The sequence below is a fragment of the Falco cherrug genome, chromosome 10 (assembly GCF_023634085.1).
Source record: "Falco cherrug isolate bFalChe1 chromosome 10, bFalChe1.pri, whole genome shotgun sequence".
Classification (NCBI taxonomy): Eukaryota; Metazoa; Chordata; class Aves; order Falconiformes; family Falconidae; genus Falco; species Falco cherrug.
The window spans coordinates 24,029,763-24,051,931 of NC_073706.1; the positions used below are offsets into that span (position 1 = coordinate 24,029,763).

Here is a 22,169-nt window from a genome sequence, read left to right on the forward strand (position 1 = left end):
CCTAAGGCTTTTTCCAACTGCCTGAATCATGTCACACACTTCTTCCTGATCAGGTGGTCTGTAGCAGATGCTCAGTCCAACATTGGTCTCCCTTTGTAATCTTAATTCATTAGGTTTCAGTTGGCTAATGATCGGTCCTCAGGCAACACTTCATGCGTTCTTCCTGGTCTCCCTCCTCCTCACTGTGCCAGCCTGTGCTTCCTCAAAGAGCCTGCAACCATCCATTGCAGCACTCCAGTGATGTAAGCTATCCCACTATATCCCTGCAATATGAATGACATTACAGCCCTGCAACTGCATGCAGGCCTTGAATCCCTTCCACATTAAGAATTGTTTTAAAGTCTGTTATAAGTTAGCATCTTTAAAATAACCAAGTAATACTTTGCCCAAAAGAATAATCACATACACAAAAAAACTCCTTCACCAACAAAAGAGGAGGAAAGGAAGAAATAATCTTGTGCGTTTTATTAGTATTGAGATACAGTCCCATTACGATTGGCTAAATATGCCTTTTTTTTTTTACTAAAATGCAACATATTAAAAAACCATATAAAAAAGCTGATCAGTCAGTTAGCTGTAAACACAAAACCTGTTCACAGAAATAATAAGAAGAAAGCAGCCTGTTTTGGACATATAATTGCATATAACTTCACATTTATGGCATAGTTCACTCAAGATCATAATAGTTTTGTTTGCTGTACTGTAACTGCTTTCTGCACAAGGATCCAACACAAGGGTTGCTCTTGTGCTTATAAATTACCATAGGCGAAGATGCATGTGACTGACATGATACAGGTCTCTTACTCTTCTTCACTGTAAGAACTCTGTCTTCCTTTGGAGAAGGCACATGTACAGGTTTCCAAGGAATGGGGTTACAATATGTTGGAGCTGGATATGAGTTTCCATCAGCACACCCTAAAACATTTAGAAATTACACATAATTAAAAAGGAATACTTACACTACAAGCTTCACAATGCAAGCAGTTATAATTATCTGGACTAACAAAGATACATCATCTTGAGAGGAAGACAGCATAGGCACATCACAATTTAAATGATTCAAAGTAATAAATCTTCCACTTTTTTTTTTTTTAAACCAACAACTCACATATTCTTCACCTCTATTTAAAACAAGCAGCAGGTTGAATGCTGTGTAACATACAGAATGCTCAGTCCTTTCTATACTTAAAAGCTGTAAATGTCTACAAATTGGCTAGTTAGCATTATTTCAAAGCATTTATTAATAAAATTTCCTGTCACTGCATAGTCAAAGCTCACATTTTTCCATCTTTGCTTAATCGTTATTCTTCATTTTATCAAGGAGAACAATACACCAATTATGCACATACATTAATAATCTGCAGTTAAAAACCTAGGGCCCATAAAGCAATATCAGAAAGCCTAAAATGCAACAGAAGGCACATGCTGCCCTATCAGTCATTTGTCTGTAGTGACATTTCAGTGAATACATTACATGGTTGAGTAAAACAAAGTCTGTAATATATTCCATTGCACTAACACAAATGAGTAAAGAAATATTTTTCAAAAATCACTTAAAGAAGTGATTGCAGCTGTGGGGAAGCAATGGAGGTCTAAAACAAAAGGCAAAGTGTATTACCGTCTATAAACAGCTGTAAGCAAAAGAGCAAAGGTTGTTCACCCGCTTTACGCATTTTTCCTTAAACATTCAGAGCCTGGAATTTAGGTCCCAAAATATTTTCTGTTGCTAATTCAAGTAACAATGATTTTAGTTTGATGAAAATATATATATTTATATATATTTGAAGAAAATTTAATTAAGCACTCAAATGTAAAATGCAATACTATTTCTTACTGCTCTCCTGATTTTGTACCATGGGGGATGACAAAAAGAAACCCCAAAATAAAGTGAGACTCACAAAAGACCACACTATCAACGGCATTCCCTTTAACACTTCCCTTTGAAACAAAAAAGGAATAGGATTACAGAAGCCAAGAAGGTGTGATGCAGGTGTATAGTTAAATAAAAAGGAAATCTCAGCTCAGAACACAGGTTGATTCCCACATCTCCTTTTTCAGACAGGACTTCTGTCAGCCTCTTCAAATCTCTGCATCTCAAAAACCCACCTCTTTTCTAAGGAGGATTCAGGTGCGGTAAGGTGGCACACACCTTCTGTAACACAAACACTAACTTTACAGGGATGCTAACGTAACTGATTTCCTTCACAGGAACCAGTAATTTGCCCTAGTCATTCCTATGCCCGAGAAGGAAAATGAGATCAAAATCAGTTATAATTTGGCATGCCACATTACTCTCTCAAATATAATTTTCGTCCCAAATAACACAAAGGCCTACAAAAAATGCACAAAGGGTCTGAGAGTAAAAGCTTCTCTTGACTTGTATCATACGAGATACTCATTCCAATGTGCCAAAATCAGACACTGGATGAAAACCTTAAACAGGCTTCATTTTACATTAAAAGATTAGAGGGAAGGAACCACAGACTGAGTCACTACATACGTGTAGTAGAAGTACAAACCTGCAGACTCCCCATATGGGAAGCCATAACCATTTAAAGCAGGGCGTGGTTTATTTCTAGCATTTTGTAGCCATTCCTTAAAGATCTTCTCTGATCTTGCTTTCTTCTCCTGTAGCTCAGCTTCCCTTTCTTTTTCTTTTTCCTAAGAATACAACAAAAATTAAAAATCTAAGACACTTACAGACAAATCTCTGTACAATATACACAAAATGCTAAATAAATCTTTTGTAGATTCCCAGACTACTGGATGTATTTAAAATATGTTTACAAAAGCAAATACATTTTCCTGCCAATAGAAAAGTTGCACATTTTTTCTTTAAGTCTAAAAAAAAAAGAAAATAATCAACCTCCACATTAATCCAGTGTTTCTCTGAGAAAAAAGCTCTCAGAAATCTTTTGGAAGGCTACACGTAGAAGATATTCTGAACGTAATGGGCAGGTGACCAGAACCCACCGTGCTGCAGTTTAGCCTAAAGAGGCTATTGCATCTGGGACAGCTGTCCACTCTTCTCATTTATCCATATTCATCCAGCCCTCTATCAGCCATGACTGGGTGGCCTCCAAGCCTGCCAGCAGGCTTGGGGAACCATTAATCAGAAGTAAACCAGTATGTTTAGGCATGGCATTTGGATTTCAACTAAGTTGAATCAATACTGTGAGCATAGCTTATAAGAACCTGCATAATGAAGATGTGACTAAAAGAATGCATGTGGTTAAAATCTGCCTGATAACTTTCATTTTCTTGGCTTCCAAAGTCCTCGTGCTGTGTTTTTTAGAGGCTCGGAGGACTTTCAGAGAAATTCTGGACAACTCCTGCAAGTGCTGCCTTGTTAGGCCATTTGTTCTAGTGAACTAGAGGACCTCAAAGCCCATACTTTTGGCAGCTTACAGTAAGAGGTCTTCTGAAGCTCACTATAAAAATACATAGGTGATTGATTAATATGAAATAACATTTATATTAGAACTCCCAGCATCAGATTGGTATAGCCAGAGATGAAGAAAAATGTGTTTAATTAGAAATATGTACAAGTTTAATAAGAATATAATGGTGGTGCTGGGAGAAAAAAGCACTTAACGCCACATGCTGTCTCTGTGTGTCACCCTGCCACGGACCGACTAATAAAGGTGCACCGTGTGGTTTGTGTTTCTCTTTCTCCGACCATATCACAATTGCAGTGGGTTTGCAAAGACTTACCAAAAATGCATTAATATCCATCTTGCTTTGCTGACCATACATCGATGTCTGCAATGCACTAACATTAAAAATTTTGAAATTTTTTGTCAAGTACAACACTGTCATTTGACAAATTCTAATTGATTTACCCAATATATTTAACATCAGTTGCAGATTAGGTAACCTCATCCAAATAAATGACTACTTGATCAATACCTTTTCTCTCTTCTTCTTTTCTGCCTCTTCAGCTCTCTTCTTTTTTAACCACTCTTTATATTTTACTTCAGCCTTTTCTTGTAACTGCATTTTTTCTAGTTCCCTTGTGGCTTTTTCTGCCATTTCTTTGCTCAGCTTTCGTTCCCTTTCCCTTCTTTCCTACATGAAACAGATCAAAAAGACAGAGTAGAAACGCTTCAGTGTATTTCAATGGGAAATTCTTTTGCAGAATACAGTTAATTTTGTCATGCAATTACAAATAAAGTTATCGTAACCCCGAAAAATAAAATCATATTGTAAGCTTTTTGAAGACAGAACTATTCATCGCCATCCAGAAAAAATAGTTTTAAACACATAAACCTGTCACAAAACATGATGAAAAAAATTACTTTCAGGACTCCGTATGCTATCGCGTTTGCTACTCCGTTTAATTTATTCAGATGCTTTTACACCACTTCAGACACTTCTCAATATTTCTTAGGACGAAATATATTTTGCATTTCTTGACAATGGTTTTAAAAGTTTAAATTTTCAGTGAATCCAGAGCAAACTACAGTTCCAAAGAGAGGTGAGGCCAACCACCCTCTTTTAAGTGTCATTGAGATGTGCAGATTGATCAGCACTTGAGCACAACTGATACAACAATAAGAAGTTCACATGAGAATCCAGTTCATATTTTGTGGTGTTCTCTACATTTTTTATATTTTTATTTTATTCACACATGGACTTCTATGAATCAATCTATGCATTTCTCCGAAAACACATTCTAAGGCAGACAAAAAGTGGTAACGGAATGCAAAGTGAAATTGCTGCCTGCATAATTTGGAAGATACAATACACAGAGGTGTTGTTCACTTCTACGTCTTTTCAGTGTGTGCGTATCTAAGAGTACAAACACTGTTTTGGGAACCATTCTTTAAGTGAGAAAGCACTACTGATGGCCTTTTCATGATCTGGAGAGGAGGTATTTTCATCTGAAGAATAACACTAGCTCTCACTTCTATTCCCTGTAACATTTATGAAATGTCTGGGATTCTACTGATTCAGTGCCACTTCTGCTTATTTTGCTTAGCTCTGAAGAACATGCATACACACGTAGAATCAAAAATCTTTGCCAGAAAAGCTGTGTGCATGACTTGGAGGACAAGCATTAGACTTGAGATTAGATTTCACTTTATAAAAAAACCACTGTTGAATAAAAACGTTGGTTTTCTTTTGATAAATCTTTTTCTTGTATGCTCCCTCGCATACTCCCCTTGAACAAAGATGTGTAGTTTAGCAGGAAATTATGCTGACTCAGAATCACTAGTTGGCTGTATGGGTGTCAAATGCCTAGAATTACAACTGCAAAGTACAATAAATAAATGGGAAAGAGGAAAAGCACATTTACAAGAACAGGAATATACTTGCCTTTCCATTTTACCTCTTATAAGCACAAAAAGGCAGAAAAATGGACCTATGCCCTGCTCCCCCCATGGGTCCCTCCTCTGCCTTTTCTCCAGATTTATTGCCCTTCTGGAAAATCCAATTATGCATAATGAAGCAGAAGGCATAATACTGGCGCTGACAACCAGCACAATCCTCTCAGCCTGGCCTAAATAGGGTATCTGCTAGTTCAGTCTTTGTCCCCCATAACTACACTTACCCATATACTAATAAAGTAGTACCATACAGAATAAAAACTTCAGCTTATATTGCCCTGCAAAACATTAACTCATTTCTGCCATTTATTGGATGAGATGAGGAGGTGCAAATACAGGGCCATTAAAGAGAAAATACAATGCTTTCACGTTAAAACATTTGGTAATTTTTTGCAAGAAATACTACGGGATAATAAATGCTTTCATGTCTGAATCCTTATCCACGCTACATGACATAGCGATAAAGAAGTCATTCTAAGCATAATCTTAGCTTATGCTTGGCATTCACCTTTTCTGAACATGTCATAATGCTAAACTGCAGACTTCTTATCAGAAGCCAGTTGACAGAACTGCTTGAGTTGGTGTGTCCCATTCTGTGTCAACACTGGAAGCGTTACTACAATTTTAACATCAGCAGCTAAATTATGCATTAATTGTAGCGTTTCCCCCCCCCCCCCCCTCCTTTTACAAGCTATGCCTTATTAACTGTATTTACCATAACCTCCGAGATAAACTTTCTTCATCTAAACCATGACGATACCTTCAGCACCACTGTTTTGGTATACTCTTGGCAAATAGTCTCATCTGATGACAAACAGCTATTTGCGTGCACACTGCACACCATTTCACAAAACAATTAGCTATTAAGTGTATTTTTTCATTGGTTTGGGGTGGGGGGGTGGGGGTGGTTGGTGTGCTTTCCCTTTTTTTTTACTTCTAATATATTCCAGCAAACATCAGCTGAATCTGTTCTGTAGGGAAAAAGGTCAGATATGAATACACTCCATTTCCAAGCATATTCTGGAATGTAAAACTCCACAGAAATACAAAATAATGGATGTCATAAACAATATCATTTCACAACACTGTAAGGCCTGTACAGTTGATACAATTACTATTTACAGTTAAAACCAATGAAAAAAAGAACTTCATTCCAGAAAAAAGAAGTTGAGATTCTGAAATATTTTTGTACTAGTGAAGAATGGAAACAAGATGTTTCCTTACATGAAACAAACCCTTCCATGCTTAAATACATTAAAAAGGAAAAATAATCTATTTTTGGCAAATTATGCAGATCTTAAGTATCACCTGCCTGAAAAACCAATAACCAATTGTCTAAGCTTCTCCTCCTCCTCAGTCTAAAATTCATCCTAATCTCTTCTTCAGAGCTGTTCCTCTGTCCCTTCATTACCAAATATCCCCCACGTGCATCTCTCAACAACTCCTGTTTCAAGACAGTGGTAGTCCGGGGCACATAAAAAGCATTAATTCAGATGAGAAAGAGATGCTAAAACAGTGAGTTAAAACCATTGGCAAAGGTGGCTTACAAAGATTCAGATCTTTTGCTGTTTGCTGGCTTATCTCTGTTGTACATGAAAGCAAGTTACAAAACTAAGGATCTTTCAAAGCTACAGTCCTTAGCTAAGGGTCTTATTACATAACAGGCATGAAAATAAGTATAGGAGAAAACAGGAAAAAATGGGCCCCTTCCATACCTAGGGGAATTGTTCAATAATGGACAACAATTATAAGCAGAAAATAGACTAAAAACCTTTCTAAAGACTGTAGTTAAAAGGCAGTTTCTGAAATTATGTATCTTTAATCACAATACTTCAGACGAGTTCAGCTACTATCTAGGCTGACCCAAAGTTAAATCAAGGTCCTATGTAAACAATAATATGCCATGCACACTACCATGAAAGCCACAACTATTGCTAAGTTTTACTTCCAACGAGACATCCTTGAGACGGAGAGACTCCCCGCAGAATTGCAGACTTTGCAGCTGCCTAGAAATTATTCTGCAGACAAATCAGAAATGCTTCCTCTTTCTCTCACGCACAGAACAGCACTTTCCTTCACAAAGTTAGTGTATACCACATTCCCAGCTGCTTTAATAACCTGTTTCATGTCAAGCTCCTGTCACCCTGGCCTTCCCAGCTTCCCCTCATCCTCATTACTTTCCCTTATGTAAGTCTATCAAAAATGCTAGGAATGTGCATATTAATGTCTATGTTCTTCAATCCTCCTTCCACATATATATGGGGGGAGGGAAATTACATAATTTATTTATGCTTGGTGTTGTCAGATTGGGTTTTAAAAATTCTCTTTGATCCTGTGTTCAAAATAGACATGACCTATTCACTAAACCACTTGCATACTTACATACTTAAAAAAATATGATTACAGGTATTACATAAATTAAGGTATTGATTGTAAAACATCCAATTACTACTCCTGGCAAGAAAGGCTTGCTCTCCCTCCACCCCACCCAAGCACATTATTAAGGAGAAAGGATACAAATCTACCCTGCGGGTTCACTGCTCTGGGATGTGATCCTATCAAGGCTCGGAACCTAATGAAGCCTGGGCTGGGTCAGTTCTTGGAAATCCCCCACCCAAAACATACCCAGCCGTCCCACAAAGCCGTGATGGTGACTCAGTAGGCTGCATGTGTCTCACTGAGTCAGTACCAAACCAATGTCTCATCAACAGGACTACTAACATTTCAAGAAAAATCAGACCTATGTACATGTGGAGAACTGTCAAAGGAATTTGAAATTTGAAGCATCCCACTCTTCCCACTAGAAGGTAGAAATATTAAATAACTGTCCAGACAGAAAAAAGCCCAACTGCCACTGAAACAGAGACACTATATCCAACTGGAAGAAAATTAATAAAATATGTATTTCTGTATTTTTATATCAATGATTAAATGAAAGGCTGGAAAGGGTATAGTGCAGAGCTGCTTTCTGTTCTGCATTTTCTATGTAGATTGTCACTGAATAGAAATATTATGGTTTATATAATAGAATATATGGTTTATGTTTTTAAGATACTTCTCACAGCAATCCTTCCCCTTTTTCTGGTTTGCAGAATGTGACAACATTTTCTTTTCAGAGATAACTGATGGTTCTATTTCACAGCTGTTTGCTTTAACATCTTAGCTACCATATTCCAGCATAATTTTTTGCTGACTGATAGCAAAATATAGGAAAAGTCCACACTGCCAACAGCAGAACATACGTCCAAATTTCCTCATTTATCCTCATAGTAATCCTGAACGTCCATCACATTTAGCTGCCTCAGAAATCTGGGTTGTTTGGCCAATTGTTGTTATCTTTTCAATTTAGCCCTATTTACACAGCTCAGTCACCAAGCCTAGCCCGCCCACAAAAATACTTCTTTAATCTCTCCAGAACCGACATGTAAAAGAACAAGAGCCTAGAAAGGAGGTCAGCGAAACAACATTGGACTGCAGCTGCCTACTGACAGGCAGGTTTATAACTACTGCTGAAGTTCACACAAAGTCAATGCAGACCCCATTGCAGTCTAGTAATTGGAGAATTTTAAGATGGTTGCATACGTGGATCTTTGTCCCTAATTGTGTTCCTTTCATGTGGGTACTCAACGTAAATGACAAGCAGAAAGTCTTCGTGTACTTGTCCCTGAACACTCTCGGGGTCTTCAAAAGCACACAGACTTCATGAACACTGCTGACTTACACCAGCACTCATATTTTAATCATCTGCCACCCTGAATTCCTCCTCCACAAGTCTATCTAAAACTCATTCTAACACTGAGAAATTAGTGCATTCTACTTACAGAAATCTAAGGGTAAGTCTGGAAACAATTAAGATTCAGATACAACCTAAAATTGTAACCATGGTATTGGCTGCGCATGACCTGACAGAAAAGTTTTGTGTAAAGATGTATCAACACTGTGCTAGGAAAAAAAAAAAAAAAGCCTCCTGGTCTAGATGCTGACAAAACCACAACAGACAGAAAAATCCCTTAAGAAATTAAGCCCAGAGTTACAGAAAAAGTTTACATATCTCAAGACAGACTTGGGCGTGTCAACGTAAAATTTGAATTCTGAAACGTAGGTTCTCAAGATTGGAAAGTCTTTATGCCAGATATTTAAGCTTCCCTCACAAATGCATTTCTTAAAAGGGTTCAGTCCTGAAAAAAGTGAACACCTCAGCACCTCTTTCAAGTCTAAACTGTCAGCAAAAACCACAGCACATCAGGCTTTACATAAAACCAGGCAGCAACCACTGCTTTGAGTCAGAACAATAGTTCAGCTGTTAGAACATTAACCTAGGACTGGGAAGATCCGGATTTCATTACCTCTCTGCCCGAGGGGATTCAAACTAACACATATCACTGCGGAGAGAAGACTCCGTCTACCATGCTGCAGGCTGGGATGACAGGATTCTCCACCCGTTCTGCTGAAGCTGTCCCACTCCTCACGAAATAATTAACAGTTCATTGGATGAAGGAAAATGAGCAAGAGCGAGCATAACTTTTTAACTTGAAAGCCATGCTCAAGCTGCTGAACAATTTGTGTCTTAACAGTGATGAGATAAAGTATGCATTGAACAGAAAGTCTTTGGAATAAGTTGGAATCTAGGCCTCTCTTCTGGGAGGAATCACGCCGCACACCAAGAAAGGCAAGTCTGCTCCAAGAACATTGTCTTTCACCATTTTATAGCATGTTGGTTCTAGGGCTTCATATTTCTTACTTTTTTGCTTCTTATAAAGAAAATCAGCCAATAGAAACATCATTGTAAGAACAAAGTTTTCAATTACAAAGCAAACCATAATTTTCCCATCCTGTACCCGTTTCTCTGTTAAAATTGTATTTTTTCAGTATGTAATGGGGACCTAATGAAAGAAAACATGAACAACAAAATAAAAAGTTGAACACCAAGGTTCTATGATTAATGCCTGCTTCGCTCATATTTACTTTTAAGAAAAAAAAAAAAATGCCTTAATATCTATTCAACAATGCAGAAAGTATTAGCAACACCACAGTCAAATTAGGACTGGTATTAGCATAATTCATTTTTCCAATGTAAAATGTGTAACTTTACTACTTGCACTCTTACAGCTTTGCTAGGTATCACATTAACGTAGCATTAAGTATTACATGCAAGTTAAAGACTAAAGGATGCTAAGTAGATGAGTTTCAGAATTACAATTATTTTGGGATGCAAGCATTCTGCTTTTGAGATTTCAGTTATTGTTGCAAATACACGTATTACATACATGTACTGAGTTTTGGCTGGGACGGAGTTCATTTTCTTCATAGCAGCTCCTGCGATGCTATGTTTTGGATCTGCAACCAAAACAGCATTGATAACACAACAGTGGTTTAGTTATTGTTCAGCAGCGCTTACACTGGGTTCAGACAACAGCTTACATATTTTTGAAAACAGAAGAGAAGCTTTTGTCTAGCATCTCCAGAAACTTCCATTAAGTAGAACACAGTAAATTATCAGGCAGTGGAACAAGCGCCTGGTCACACTCTGAAGGACCTTGAAACTGAACCATACTAGAAAAATTCTGAATAGTGGTGGTCTTCAAAGGAAGCACTACAAAACAAAGTATAAATGAACCATCGACTCTGAACATCTACGACCTCACCCATCACCTTTTTTTTCCTTTTTTCTTTTTCCCATAATTTATACCCAGCCAGAGTTTTATCATCACATATTAATCCATCAGAATTTAGATGAGAGAAAAATATCCTTGGCAGGTACCGGAAACGTGATACCCAAATATAGATCTTAAGCAGTACTTTTTCTCTTCCTCCTTAAACTGTAATTTACCCAAGTCTGTAAACAGTCTACATACCACCTACAGCCTGCTAAGCCAAAGAGTCACAAAACTTTTGTTTGTTAAGCAAGAATGCATTTGACAAGACACAAATCACAAAGATGCCACTATGGAGAGAAGACTTTTAAAATGTATCACGTATGTAGGTCCCTCAATTCCAATAACGACAAGACACAGTTTAGGGGGATAAGATGAGAGATCGGTTGGCTGTTCTTTGTTTCTTTAAACTTACTCGGTGGAGAACAATGACCAAAGTTAAGACCTGTTCAGTATCTACAGGGCATCACACAAACATGAAGTGATAGACCTTGAAGGTCTCTTTTTTTTTTTTTTATTTTTTTTATTTTTTTTTAAATGATAAATTCTAGCTATTCTTTACCTTTTGGTTTTATTTTCAATAAAATACTTCATTTCATTAAGAATGGATCCTTTCTTGGTCACACCCCAAAAAAAGAAAACACACACATAAAGTGCCAGAATGAGCAGACATGGAGAAAACCGGCCTTCACAAACAATTTTAACCTAAAGAAATGTGACAGTAGTTAGTTTTCAACACCTATTCAAAGTTTAGTTCTATGATGAGATGGGGATTGAAGACATCAATTCCTTTTCTTTTTAAGCTTCGCGATTCAGCTCTGAGTTATTGACACAGAGCTCCTTACCGAACTGGAGTTTACCAACTCCAACAACACCGGAGTTGAACTGCTTAAGTACAGCAATTAGAAATCAAGCACACATTTCAACATTCCAGAAAGATTAAGACAGATTCTAATGGCTTTGCTGATCTATATCCAGTTCTGCATTCCACTTAAATCAAGACTCATTTAATAATGAGAACAGAACACTAAACACCAGCTTTGCTTGCTCAGCATATATAATCATACCCACCTCATTTTTATCAATAAATTTAACAGTAACTCAGAAATAAAAGTTTTGGTTACATACAAAATCATGTTGTGTTCAAGCAAATTTTCTTCTGAAATCAAAAGCAGCTTTGAAGATATTTTAAAATACTTTGATTGATACTCCTGTGACTTGTTAAAAAATAGAGCTGTATTACACCTAAAACAAGTCAAACAGGCAATTTACTATTTGCCCACAAAATGACTCAACCTTAGGAGAAACTAAAAGCATTTTTCTCCAGCAGAGATCTGGTATGTTAGTGAAAATTGTAAAGGCAGGGGTAGCACCTCACAGTTGATTTTATTAAGCTTTTAATTCCCAGTGAGCTGCAAAATTTTGCCATATTTGGGTAAACCCATTTCACAGCTTAGAATGTTCTTTGACAGCTCATATTTCAAGGTATTACTTCTAGTTCATTTACAACCTTTAAAATCACAAAAGCTATTTATATAGAAGAATAATAAATCATTATGATTCCTTTACTTTGCAAAATAGTTTATGTAAAATGATTGGAAGCATAAACAACCTGCACAGCATATAGTTTTAAACATATATTAAACAACAAAAAAAACACAAACCTGCCAGTGAAGAAAAACAGTACTTGAGCTTTGCTCCCTAACCTGACCCTAAAGGACTGTACTTGAGAGTAAGAACATCACAACTGACACTGTCATGCAACGAAACGCAAGAAAGGTGGCTTGGCATACAAAAAAACAGCAGAATTCTTCTATGCACATACAAACATTCTACTTCTGACAGAAGTGTCTCTCATATTCATGGTATGAAGATTCTTCCAGCAGCGTCTGCTGGTGCTGGATGCTCAAGATGATGGAAAAAGTTTAACGTACACTCAACCATGCTTACGTCCTTCGTCAGTACAGTGTTCAGCAATGGGAAAGGATACAGACTTGTGGAGATCATAGAGTTAACATCCCTGAAAGTACTGCTTCTTGTCAAGTAAAGTATTTTCTGCAGTTTACACACAGGGGCTCAGAATCAGTAAATAGATATGAAAAAGGCGAGTGCTTCACGCACATTTCAGTGAAGAATACTCTGGGTTTTGCCTGAAGGAGCACCTTTTCATGCTTCTAGGAGGAAATGACGTGAGCTTTCCCATGTATGAGATGTATATACGCTCCCCAAGAAAATCACAGCAACAGTAAGTGCTCACGAATCTGACCTTAAACTTCATGTGAAACCTTCACACGATTTTAAACACCTTCTTAGTCACTGGATTGGCATACTTACCCTTCAGTCAGTGTCCAGATCCACAAATAAGCTTGTGGAAACTTGAAGTGGTAAGGTCTGTGCAGCACAAATGTTAATATCCTAAAGGCAGCTAAGCTTTCCAGTTCAGTTTGTTCCTGATTTGAGTGTGGTTTACAGAAAAGACTAGCCAATGAATCATCTGATTTAAATGAAAATCAGATTACTTTTGGTAAAAGCTTGGGACATGGCCTAAGGATGACCTTATCCTTCCAAAATATAATATGATAAAGTCCAGACACAAATATGTTTTCTCCTCTGTCCTCTGGGGTAATATGATTACTATAAAAAAAGACCTATTCCCACTGACAATAGAAAAGAAATTAATCATTAAATCCACAAAGGCAAAGGTCCAAGGAGGACCCAAATAAGTAGAATTTTACAGAAGCTGAAGGTGGGTGCGGGGGGTGTGTGTGTGTGTGTGCGTGTAGGACAGGGAGGGCACAGACCAGGAGTAGAGAGCATGAGAATTTCCACTGTTTTGAACTGTGAACAATTTTATCTGGCAGCCCAAACCCCTTCAAGGCAATGAATAGTTACAGACACCTATAATTTAATTTGTGTTTTAGAAGAGGAAAACTGCATTGTTTGTGCTGAATTAAGTCTTCCACTTTTTGCTGTGTACTTTACTAAGGAAAAATCCTTTCTACATCACAATAAATGCTTAGAGCAGGATTGGTTTTGGGGTGGGTTTATGGCAATCGTCCAGTCAGCACTGAAGCTAAGCATAATTAGGTTAGATCCAAACACAGATTATTCTAGTGCTTCCAGACTGAATCTGAAGGAGGAGTGAAATGGTAAAGACAGATGTGTTAGGTCTGGATATTTAGCCCAACTAGTGCCATTGTGATATTTTTAATCAATTTTAATTTGATTTTTTTCAAACCATAAGTACAGAACGGTAAGTAACTGGTATTGCTACAGACTGTAAGACAATGAACACATATGCCCACGAACTACCAGGGGCTGAACAAGCCCAAGCCTCCCAAACGTTCCCATTTCTGCTTCCCAGGACACATGCTTGTTCCGTGTGACACAGAGCTGTACAGTATGCCCTGCTGAGATCAGGATTCTGTCTGCTTTGGTCTCAAGCATCCCTCTCATGATAACTTAAACAATTTTTGGGTCCCACTCAGAAATGACATTTTGGATGAAGAAATGAATTCCCAGTTGCTAACTGTGGTCTACTGAGAATTTCCTGAATCTGGCCTCACACCTCAATTATCCCTCTAAACTCTACCATACTATTTGCCTGTCCACAATGGTACTTAAGTAAATCCTTCTTCTAGCTCTACTTGGTGTACAAGACACTGCATACAGTCAAGATGTACGCTTCACCCAAAATGCTTGGGCATTGATCCTAGGAAGTCAGAAAGAGTAGGGTATACTGAAGACCAGAACCCCAGCTATAATTGGCAGAAGGCTACTGCACAAGATGCAAGCCAATTGTCAGTTATCTGACTACTCAGAAAACAGAAGAAACCTCTTTATACCTTCGAGAGGGGAAAAAAAAAATATCAGTCTTGGAAAAACGTTTATATGTGTTGGCGTGGTTTTATAATTTTCAATTGAAACCGACATTCATTCAGGAAACTAAAAACACGGTTGTCCGAACAGTCTAAGTAAACTTTACATCGGTTTACTTAAGCGTGGAACGCACTAGAATATTTGTGGCCAAAGCAATATTTACCGCTTCTCTTTTTTTTTGGACCCATTCCTTGTGCTTCTCTTCAGCTATCCTTCTCCTCCTTTCATATTCTTGCTTTTCCTTCATCTTCTCAAGCTGCATACGTATTTCCTAATTGAAGAAAAAGTATACAACTTAAACCTGTGATGACCATCTACACCAATACACTCAATACTGGAAACAGTGCTGCAGTTAAAACAATGTAAGCATTAGATTTTGATATTTTTCCTTCATTAAGATTCTGGAAAAGACTGATGACAGTCAACACAGAAACATTATTTCATGCAATCAATGGAAATGTATCGTTTTTAGAATATGAACTGGAAGCATGTATTTTAATTAGGCTTTGGAAACAATTCAACACAACCAAACACTCCTCAGCTTATCTAAATGCCCTTTCAGTCAGTGCAAGCTTAAATTTGCAGCAGTACTTTTCTACAACACTTACACTTTACATGGTGTCCTGCTCTGCATTCAGGAAGGCATCAAAGGCTAAGTGTAGTATTACTCACTTGTGATTTTTAGTACCAAACTACTGGAACTTCAGGGCTTAACCCAAAGCTTATTAAAAGACAAAATTATTGCAGATTTTAGCAAATCTGGAAACTGGAAATTTATTTTGAAGATGAGAGAAGAAATTCCAACGTATCTTTATAGGACATCCAGTGTTTATGCAACCACTTATACCTCTCCAAGGAAATGAACCGATACAGAAGAAACACGACCAAGACAACAATTTGAGATGTCTGGCTTCTCTAACAGTATCATTAGCACAAAGTGCTGTTTTCCAATGAAAGTTCACGCCTTCAAACATAGATAGATGGAATTATTTCCATGAAACTGACTTTATGGTCCCGACACTGCAGTCAGTTTCAGAGAGAACCCTCTCTTCATATGACAATGAATTTAAATTTAGTAAGACATCAAGAAAAAGCAGGAGCCTACAGACAGCACAAAGAAAACACAATATAGACATAGTTTGAAAATACAGTTGTTGCTATACTGAGGCAAATTTACAGCATCTAACACCTCCTTTCAGTTCTGGGACATCTCTATTGCAGGGATCCTGGTTTCTGCATAAGGTGATGGCACTGTAAGTACCTTAGAACACCCCATCCGCTATCCACTCCAAGCATTTACCCACATTTCTGACATTCAGGGCAGACTTAGTGCTGCTGTGAGCAAAAGACAGTATCAGAGAATAATTTAGGTTAGAAAAGATTTTCAAAGATCTGGGACTTCACAGCTGTTTCTTAGGATATCAGTTTAGCGTACTTTTATATGCAAAGATAGTAATACATTTTAATACCACAATCACATACTTTGTTCTCTTCTGGCATCCTACAAAAAAGGTTGATTGTATTTTTCTCCCTGATATAAGCTATTTTTGTTGCCTACATTGCAGTTTAACGTCTAATATACTCAAAATCCTACGAATTAAAAATAAAACAATTACCTATTTCACTGATTTCTACATGGCTTTAAGTAATGCTTGTCCTTTGACTGCTTTTAATGTATCATTGAGATACAGTACTAAATATAATGTAGAAGTTATGAACACTATTGTGTGATACACAGAAGTAAATTGCTTTGGTTCCTCATCAAGACCACATGAGAAGTCCATATACAAACCACATTTTCTACACGACACCAGAAATTACTTTGGCTCATTTTTCTTATATTTAAGTATCAAAACAGACAGATGATTGCAGAATCAGAATCTAAAGGGGAAGTCATGAAACGTGTGGTGAATATTAACAGAACAAAACATATTCCTCAAGTTCAACAAACTATTTTGGTCTTATGCTGACCTCCAAAAGACTGTTCCAGAACCTTCCAGCAGTGGGTCTTTTATAAACAACATGAGATAGCCCACATAAAACAGCTGTATGTTATGTTCACTTTGCAGATAAAGTGAATCACAGAAAGATTAAGACACTGCTCAAGGTCAAATAGTAAATCGGTAACTAAAGTGAGAAATACTCTAACTTGGATGTGATTATTCTAACCACTACCCAATATTTCCAATTTGATTTTAAACAACAGCTTCATTTAATCAACTGCAACTACAAACACATTAATCAAGAAAACATATAGCGTTCTTACTTAATTCTGCCCAAGCCCCAGTATTCAAGAACTGTTCATTGGCAAGGGGGCAAAAGATAGGAGGGGAAAAAAAGCTGGGACAGGGAAACCTATCCTGGGAAAGGACACCTAACAGTTGCATAATTACACACTAAGAGGGTAACAACACTGTGCCTCATATCTAACCAAGTAGCTTGGCATACTTACGCCCAGCACACACCCTGTCGTGTTTTAATACCTACATGCAGGCCTATGTACCCATGATGAAAATCAAGGTACCAATTATATCAATATGTTTTAATCCTTTAAACTTGAAACATTACCTGACAGTTGGATAAGCAAAATATTATACAGCACCACTTCAATGAAACATAACATTCAGCAAAAGAGAATGCACATACCATGAATCACTTCAGCATGGTCAACCACACACTACGGAGGCCCAAGACACTAAAAGATAGTGGATGAAGCTACTGGTGTTCCCACAACCATTTAAGAAAAAAAAATAATTCCTGCCCTTGCTATCTTTGATTAGACTTAACATCAAGCCTATTAGATGCATTCACCTCTGCAGCTCTAGCTTGTAAGCGGGCACGCAGTTCCTTCTCCTTGCCAATGAACCATTCTTCCCATGGTGAAAGGTTGTCTTTCAAAGGTGACTCTTTTTTTCCCCCTGCTATTTCAGAGTCTTCAGCCTTCCTGAATTAAAAATGAGAAATGTAGATAAACATTTGATGTGATATATTTAATTGAAAAGTTAGGCAGTGCCACTGCCTTGAAAAATTACGTTTCTTTTATGGCAGATTGTGACAATAAGGACATACTTTTATTGCTTGCTTAGTTATCTCCAGAATGGATAAATGGCACTTATAGTGTACCTGTGACCATCCCCTTTACATTCTACTTATTAAATTCTAACTTGTTCATTTCCCCCCCCCCCCCCCCCGACTTCTAAACTGAGGAACAGATTCAAACACTACCTTTTATGAACTAAACAAAAAACATGAAACATCAGTGTCGCCTTCCTTCTCACATATGGAAACTGAGGGAAATCAGAGATTTAACATTAGCATCCTGTCCTTGGTCACAGAGCGGTTCCATGTATCAAGTGGCCTTTAGCATGAGCAAAGGATAATAGAGAATATTTTTTTTCTTCTTTCAAGTCCTACAGAATTGGATTCATGATAGCACGCAACCTCAGCATTAAGAATCCATTCACTCTAACAGGTAGTCTTCCACTCTAAAAAGCTTTCACAGGAAACCTACTTTAGAAATACAGCTTGCATACAGTACTTGCTGATATTATACAAGGTTCTGTTGGGCTTTTAATAGGATACTTGCATAACACACACGTAACTTCTTTACTCATGAATAATGCAGCAATCCTAGCCCCAGGCCAGAAATATCTTTTTAATATTCTATACGTGTACCATCTCAAACGTAAAGCAGTATATTAGGCTCGGCATCAACAAAAATTGAAAACATGCCAATAGATTTCTTTATAATATTTCCTCTCTCTTATAGACTTTTTTTTTTTTCTTAACAACAGGACAATGTAAAACAACAAATTAGACTTCACTTTAGTATTTTATATGGATGTATGGGCTCTGGAAATACCCACCTACTTTACGACAGTGAGTAATTCTATTTGCTGAATTCAAGCTACAGAAGAGGCATCCAACCAAGCCTATTATGTTAATGCTCCTGAAATAAATCTTTTCAGCATAAGATGTCTGGTTTTTATCAATATGGAAGTATTACACATTCACAAGGAAGAGCAACACCCTGTTGCAAAATGGTTTATGTCTCAGAAATCTTTAGAATAGATCTCCGTGATACAAAGCATTTGGGGACAATGTCAGTGCTAGGGAGCCCTACGCTCCTCCGTTGCTGTTACCCACATGTGTGTGCACTGATGTGAGCGTTTGCTGGTCAAGCCATGACACGTCCAAGGGAACAGATTCATGCTGAAACGAACCTGGAAAAGGGTTGGGGTTTTTTCCCCCCCCCACAGCTTCAGCCTGCAACCCTCTTTATACTGTGCTGCCACAGAGACGTAGCACAACAGAACTGACAGGACACCCTGACACACAGGCAATGCGTGGGCAGAAGCAGCACAGGCCAAGCACACCCAAGCCCAGCACTGTCCAACATGTTCTGTGGCACCCTAGGGCTTTTATGGTACAGTGTTAATAAAGACCAAAATGTAAGAGAGAGGTTTTAAACAGGTACATATAATAAGGGATGCAACCTGAGAATGCATAGTAACACATTTTGTTAGAAAACAACTCTCTTAAAGTTTATGAAAGATAAGGATAAAAGTATTACACATTCAAATTCGGGAAACCAACGCAACTTTGTCCAGACTTGACGTTTGGGGCAGAGATACTTCCTCAATACATTCTTTTGCTGTGCACAATTTGCATTATGGCACCTTGTACTAGAATAATGCTGACATATTAGACCAACCTGAGGATAAGTACTAGTAAAAGGAATGAATTAAGAAAAAAATTATTTACTATGTGTTTTCCTATATCAGTACTTGTAAAGTTCAAGCTGTTAACTTCTAAAAAAAATTAATGCACAGTAATAAATTAAAAACTTACTGTATACAAGTAAAAAGTAACAGAAAATTGAGTTTCAACGGAGGAAAACACAAGCTCAATATGAAGAACTGTTGGGAGAAACGTTTCTCCTTTTCTGTAGCAGTGTGCCTGAAGCTCTCAGGTTGCACCAGAGCACAGACTGGAACACAACCCTTCCTAGTGTGCATCCCAGCCACGAGCTGCATTCTCCCTGACACACTTATTACCTATCTTGAGCCACAGAGACCTTGAATTTCATGGGACCATTTTCTGAAATGCTAGCATGTTCACAGCTATGACCTTCCTCAGAATAATTAAAGTAACAGGCTTCTTGAAAGTACCGCATTCTGAAGCACACATTTGTTTTTAAACTAGTAAATCAGATACATCTGGCATTAGAACTGAAGCCTGATTAATAGAAAACAGCGATTATCATTCACCATATATTCACTTACGTCGTGCCATCAAATATAACACTGATCCATAATGAAAGTATGAAAATGCCTATGGCCATTACACAAGGCCTCGTTTTCAGCCTTTCTCTTTTGCAAATATTGCATTTCCCACATTAAATGTCTGCCTCCAGCTGATTTTTGTGCAGTTTTAAGAGGACAACAACAACAAAAAGACTCTTTGAGACAGCATGTGCACATGTGTGTGGGGGTAGTGGCTGTATAAGAAGGTTTTTTATTATTATACTACTGAGATCTTGGCAGTTATACACGGAAGCTGCTGTAAGAACATTTGGTAGACGCTTATTACAACACAGCAACAGCATTATTCAGATGCAATGTCTGCATGAGTGAAGTATGTATTGTGCCTGCAGAGCTTAATGAGATTGTTCCAACTCGGGCCCTAACAGAGGTCGTCTTCAGTTGCATTTTACCGCTGCCAGGGAATACCGCAGCAACAGGCCCAAAAACTGAGCGCTGTTTCAAGTCGCATCTCAAGCTGCAAAGACATGTAGTAGTCAGAAATGAGTGCTTCAAGAACTTCAATGTACACGAACAAAGTTGCTTACTGGGAAGCAGTAAAAGGAGAGATAACAGAAAACCTCAAACAGGAAGAACCATAAACCGGCTAATAGCCTTTTCACTCTGAAGCTTCTATTTCTGACTATATTTGAACACTTTCCCTGGACTTTCAGCACCTTCTTTGTGAAATGCTTCTAAGAAAAGTTCAGTGTGGTCCATATTCCTTCACTGCTCTCCATGGAAGTTTGGGAACCGCACTAGAACCCTGCACCCCTGCGAAGCTCAGCTGTCCCTCCCTTACCCCACTGGCACCTCTGGCTCACTTCAGTCTGGCTAGTTACACCCATCAGTTTCTGCACAGCTCCGTGAAGTTTCCACTGCAAAGGTTGTATTCCAGAATAAGGCAGATGCTGCCTGCTTTTCCCCCTTCCTTTTAAAGGAAGGAATAAGAATCACTTATTCTCCTGTCAGGCAGAGGAGAATCCAAAGGAAAGAAGACACATTAAATTGCATATAACGAAACAGGAATGACATTAAGCCACAGGAAGAAGAACTGTGCAATGCACAAAGGTAAGACTGACTCTGAGTATAGCTATATGCACTAGGCCAAACAGCCCTTTAGTCTCTAAGAACATTTTAGAGATGACAGGAATGGCTGTACCTTTTTAACTTGCAAAGACCTTGAGCCTCAGGTCAACAGCTGAGGTATTTTACGAACCCACAAAAATACCCAACTACCTGTAGAAAAGACTGCTGTAACCTGCAACGTCCCAAAGCATCACAAAAAGGGAACAAGGTGCCTAAAGTGCTTATCTACACAAATAAATCTATTTTTATGTGAAATAACCTCCTGTCCCCAGCAAAGGCCTCACGCGGAGAGAGACAAGGCCAGAGGCCAGCACCCCACACAGGGGCAGCCCCGAGCTCCTGCCCCAGGCGTTACCTATGGCCTCCCCGGCTTCGGGAGCACGCCGCCCCCTCCTCCTCCTCCTCGCCGCTCGGGGAGCTGGGGCGGGCCGCGGGGGACAGCGGGGAGCAGCCGGAAGAACTGAGGGGCTCCTCGCCCTCGGAGCTGGAGGAGGACGGCGGGGAGAGGCGGGCGGCCCTCCTCAACCTCCTCCTCCTGCCGCCGCTGCTCATGGCGGCGGGCGGCACCTGAGGGAGAGGCGGCGGGTAACGGCCGCTCACAGCTACGGCCCCCGGCTGGCGCCACCGGCACGGCGCGGCCCGCGCTCCCGGCGGCCCCCGCGCTCCCCCGGCCCCTCCCGCCGCCATGGCAACCTGGACGCCGCCCGCCCCGCCAGTGGCCGCGGCGCGCCCCGCCTCCCCTCCGCGGCGGCCACCGCCCTCCGCGCCTGCGCGCGCCTCGCCTCAGCTGCCGCCGGCCGAACGCGCGGCCTGCCCCGCGGGGCCCGGCCCGGGCCGCCCGCCCCACGGCCCGCCTGACCTGCCGCCACCGCTCCCCCGCCGTGTCCGCAGCCAGCCGCCTGGGGAGAGACACC

General features: G+C 39.2%; 1 protein-coding gene across 1 annotated transcript; it reads right to left on the reverse strand.

Moving 5' to 3' along the window:
• Positions 1-450: 450 nt before the first annotated feature.
• CCDC34 (coiled-coil domain containing 34) lies at positions 451-21,953 on the reverse strand. The gene is made up of 6 exons (XM_027800992.2): positions 21,611-21,953; positions 17,675-17,807; positions 15,027-15,134; positions 3,910-4,068; positions 2,520-2,661; positions 451-915 (listed from the first exon to the last, which is right to left on the reverse strand). The coding sequence occupies exons 1-6, from the start codon at positions 21,940-21,942 to the stop codon at positions 668-670; spliced, it is 1,122 nt and encodes a 373-aa protein (XP_027656793.2). The 5' UTR covers positions 21,943-21,953; the 3' UTR covers positions 451-667.
• Between the last annotated feature and the right edge of the window lie 216 nt (positions 21,954-22,169).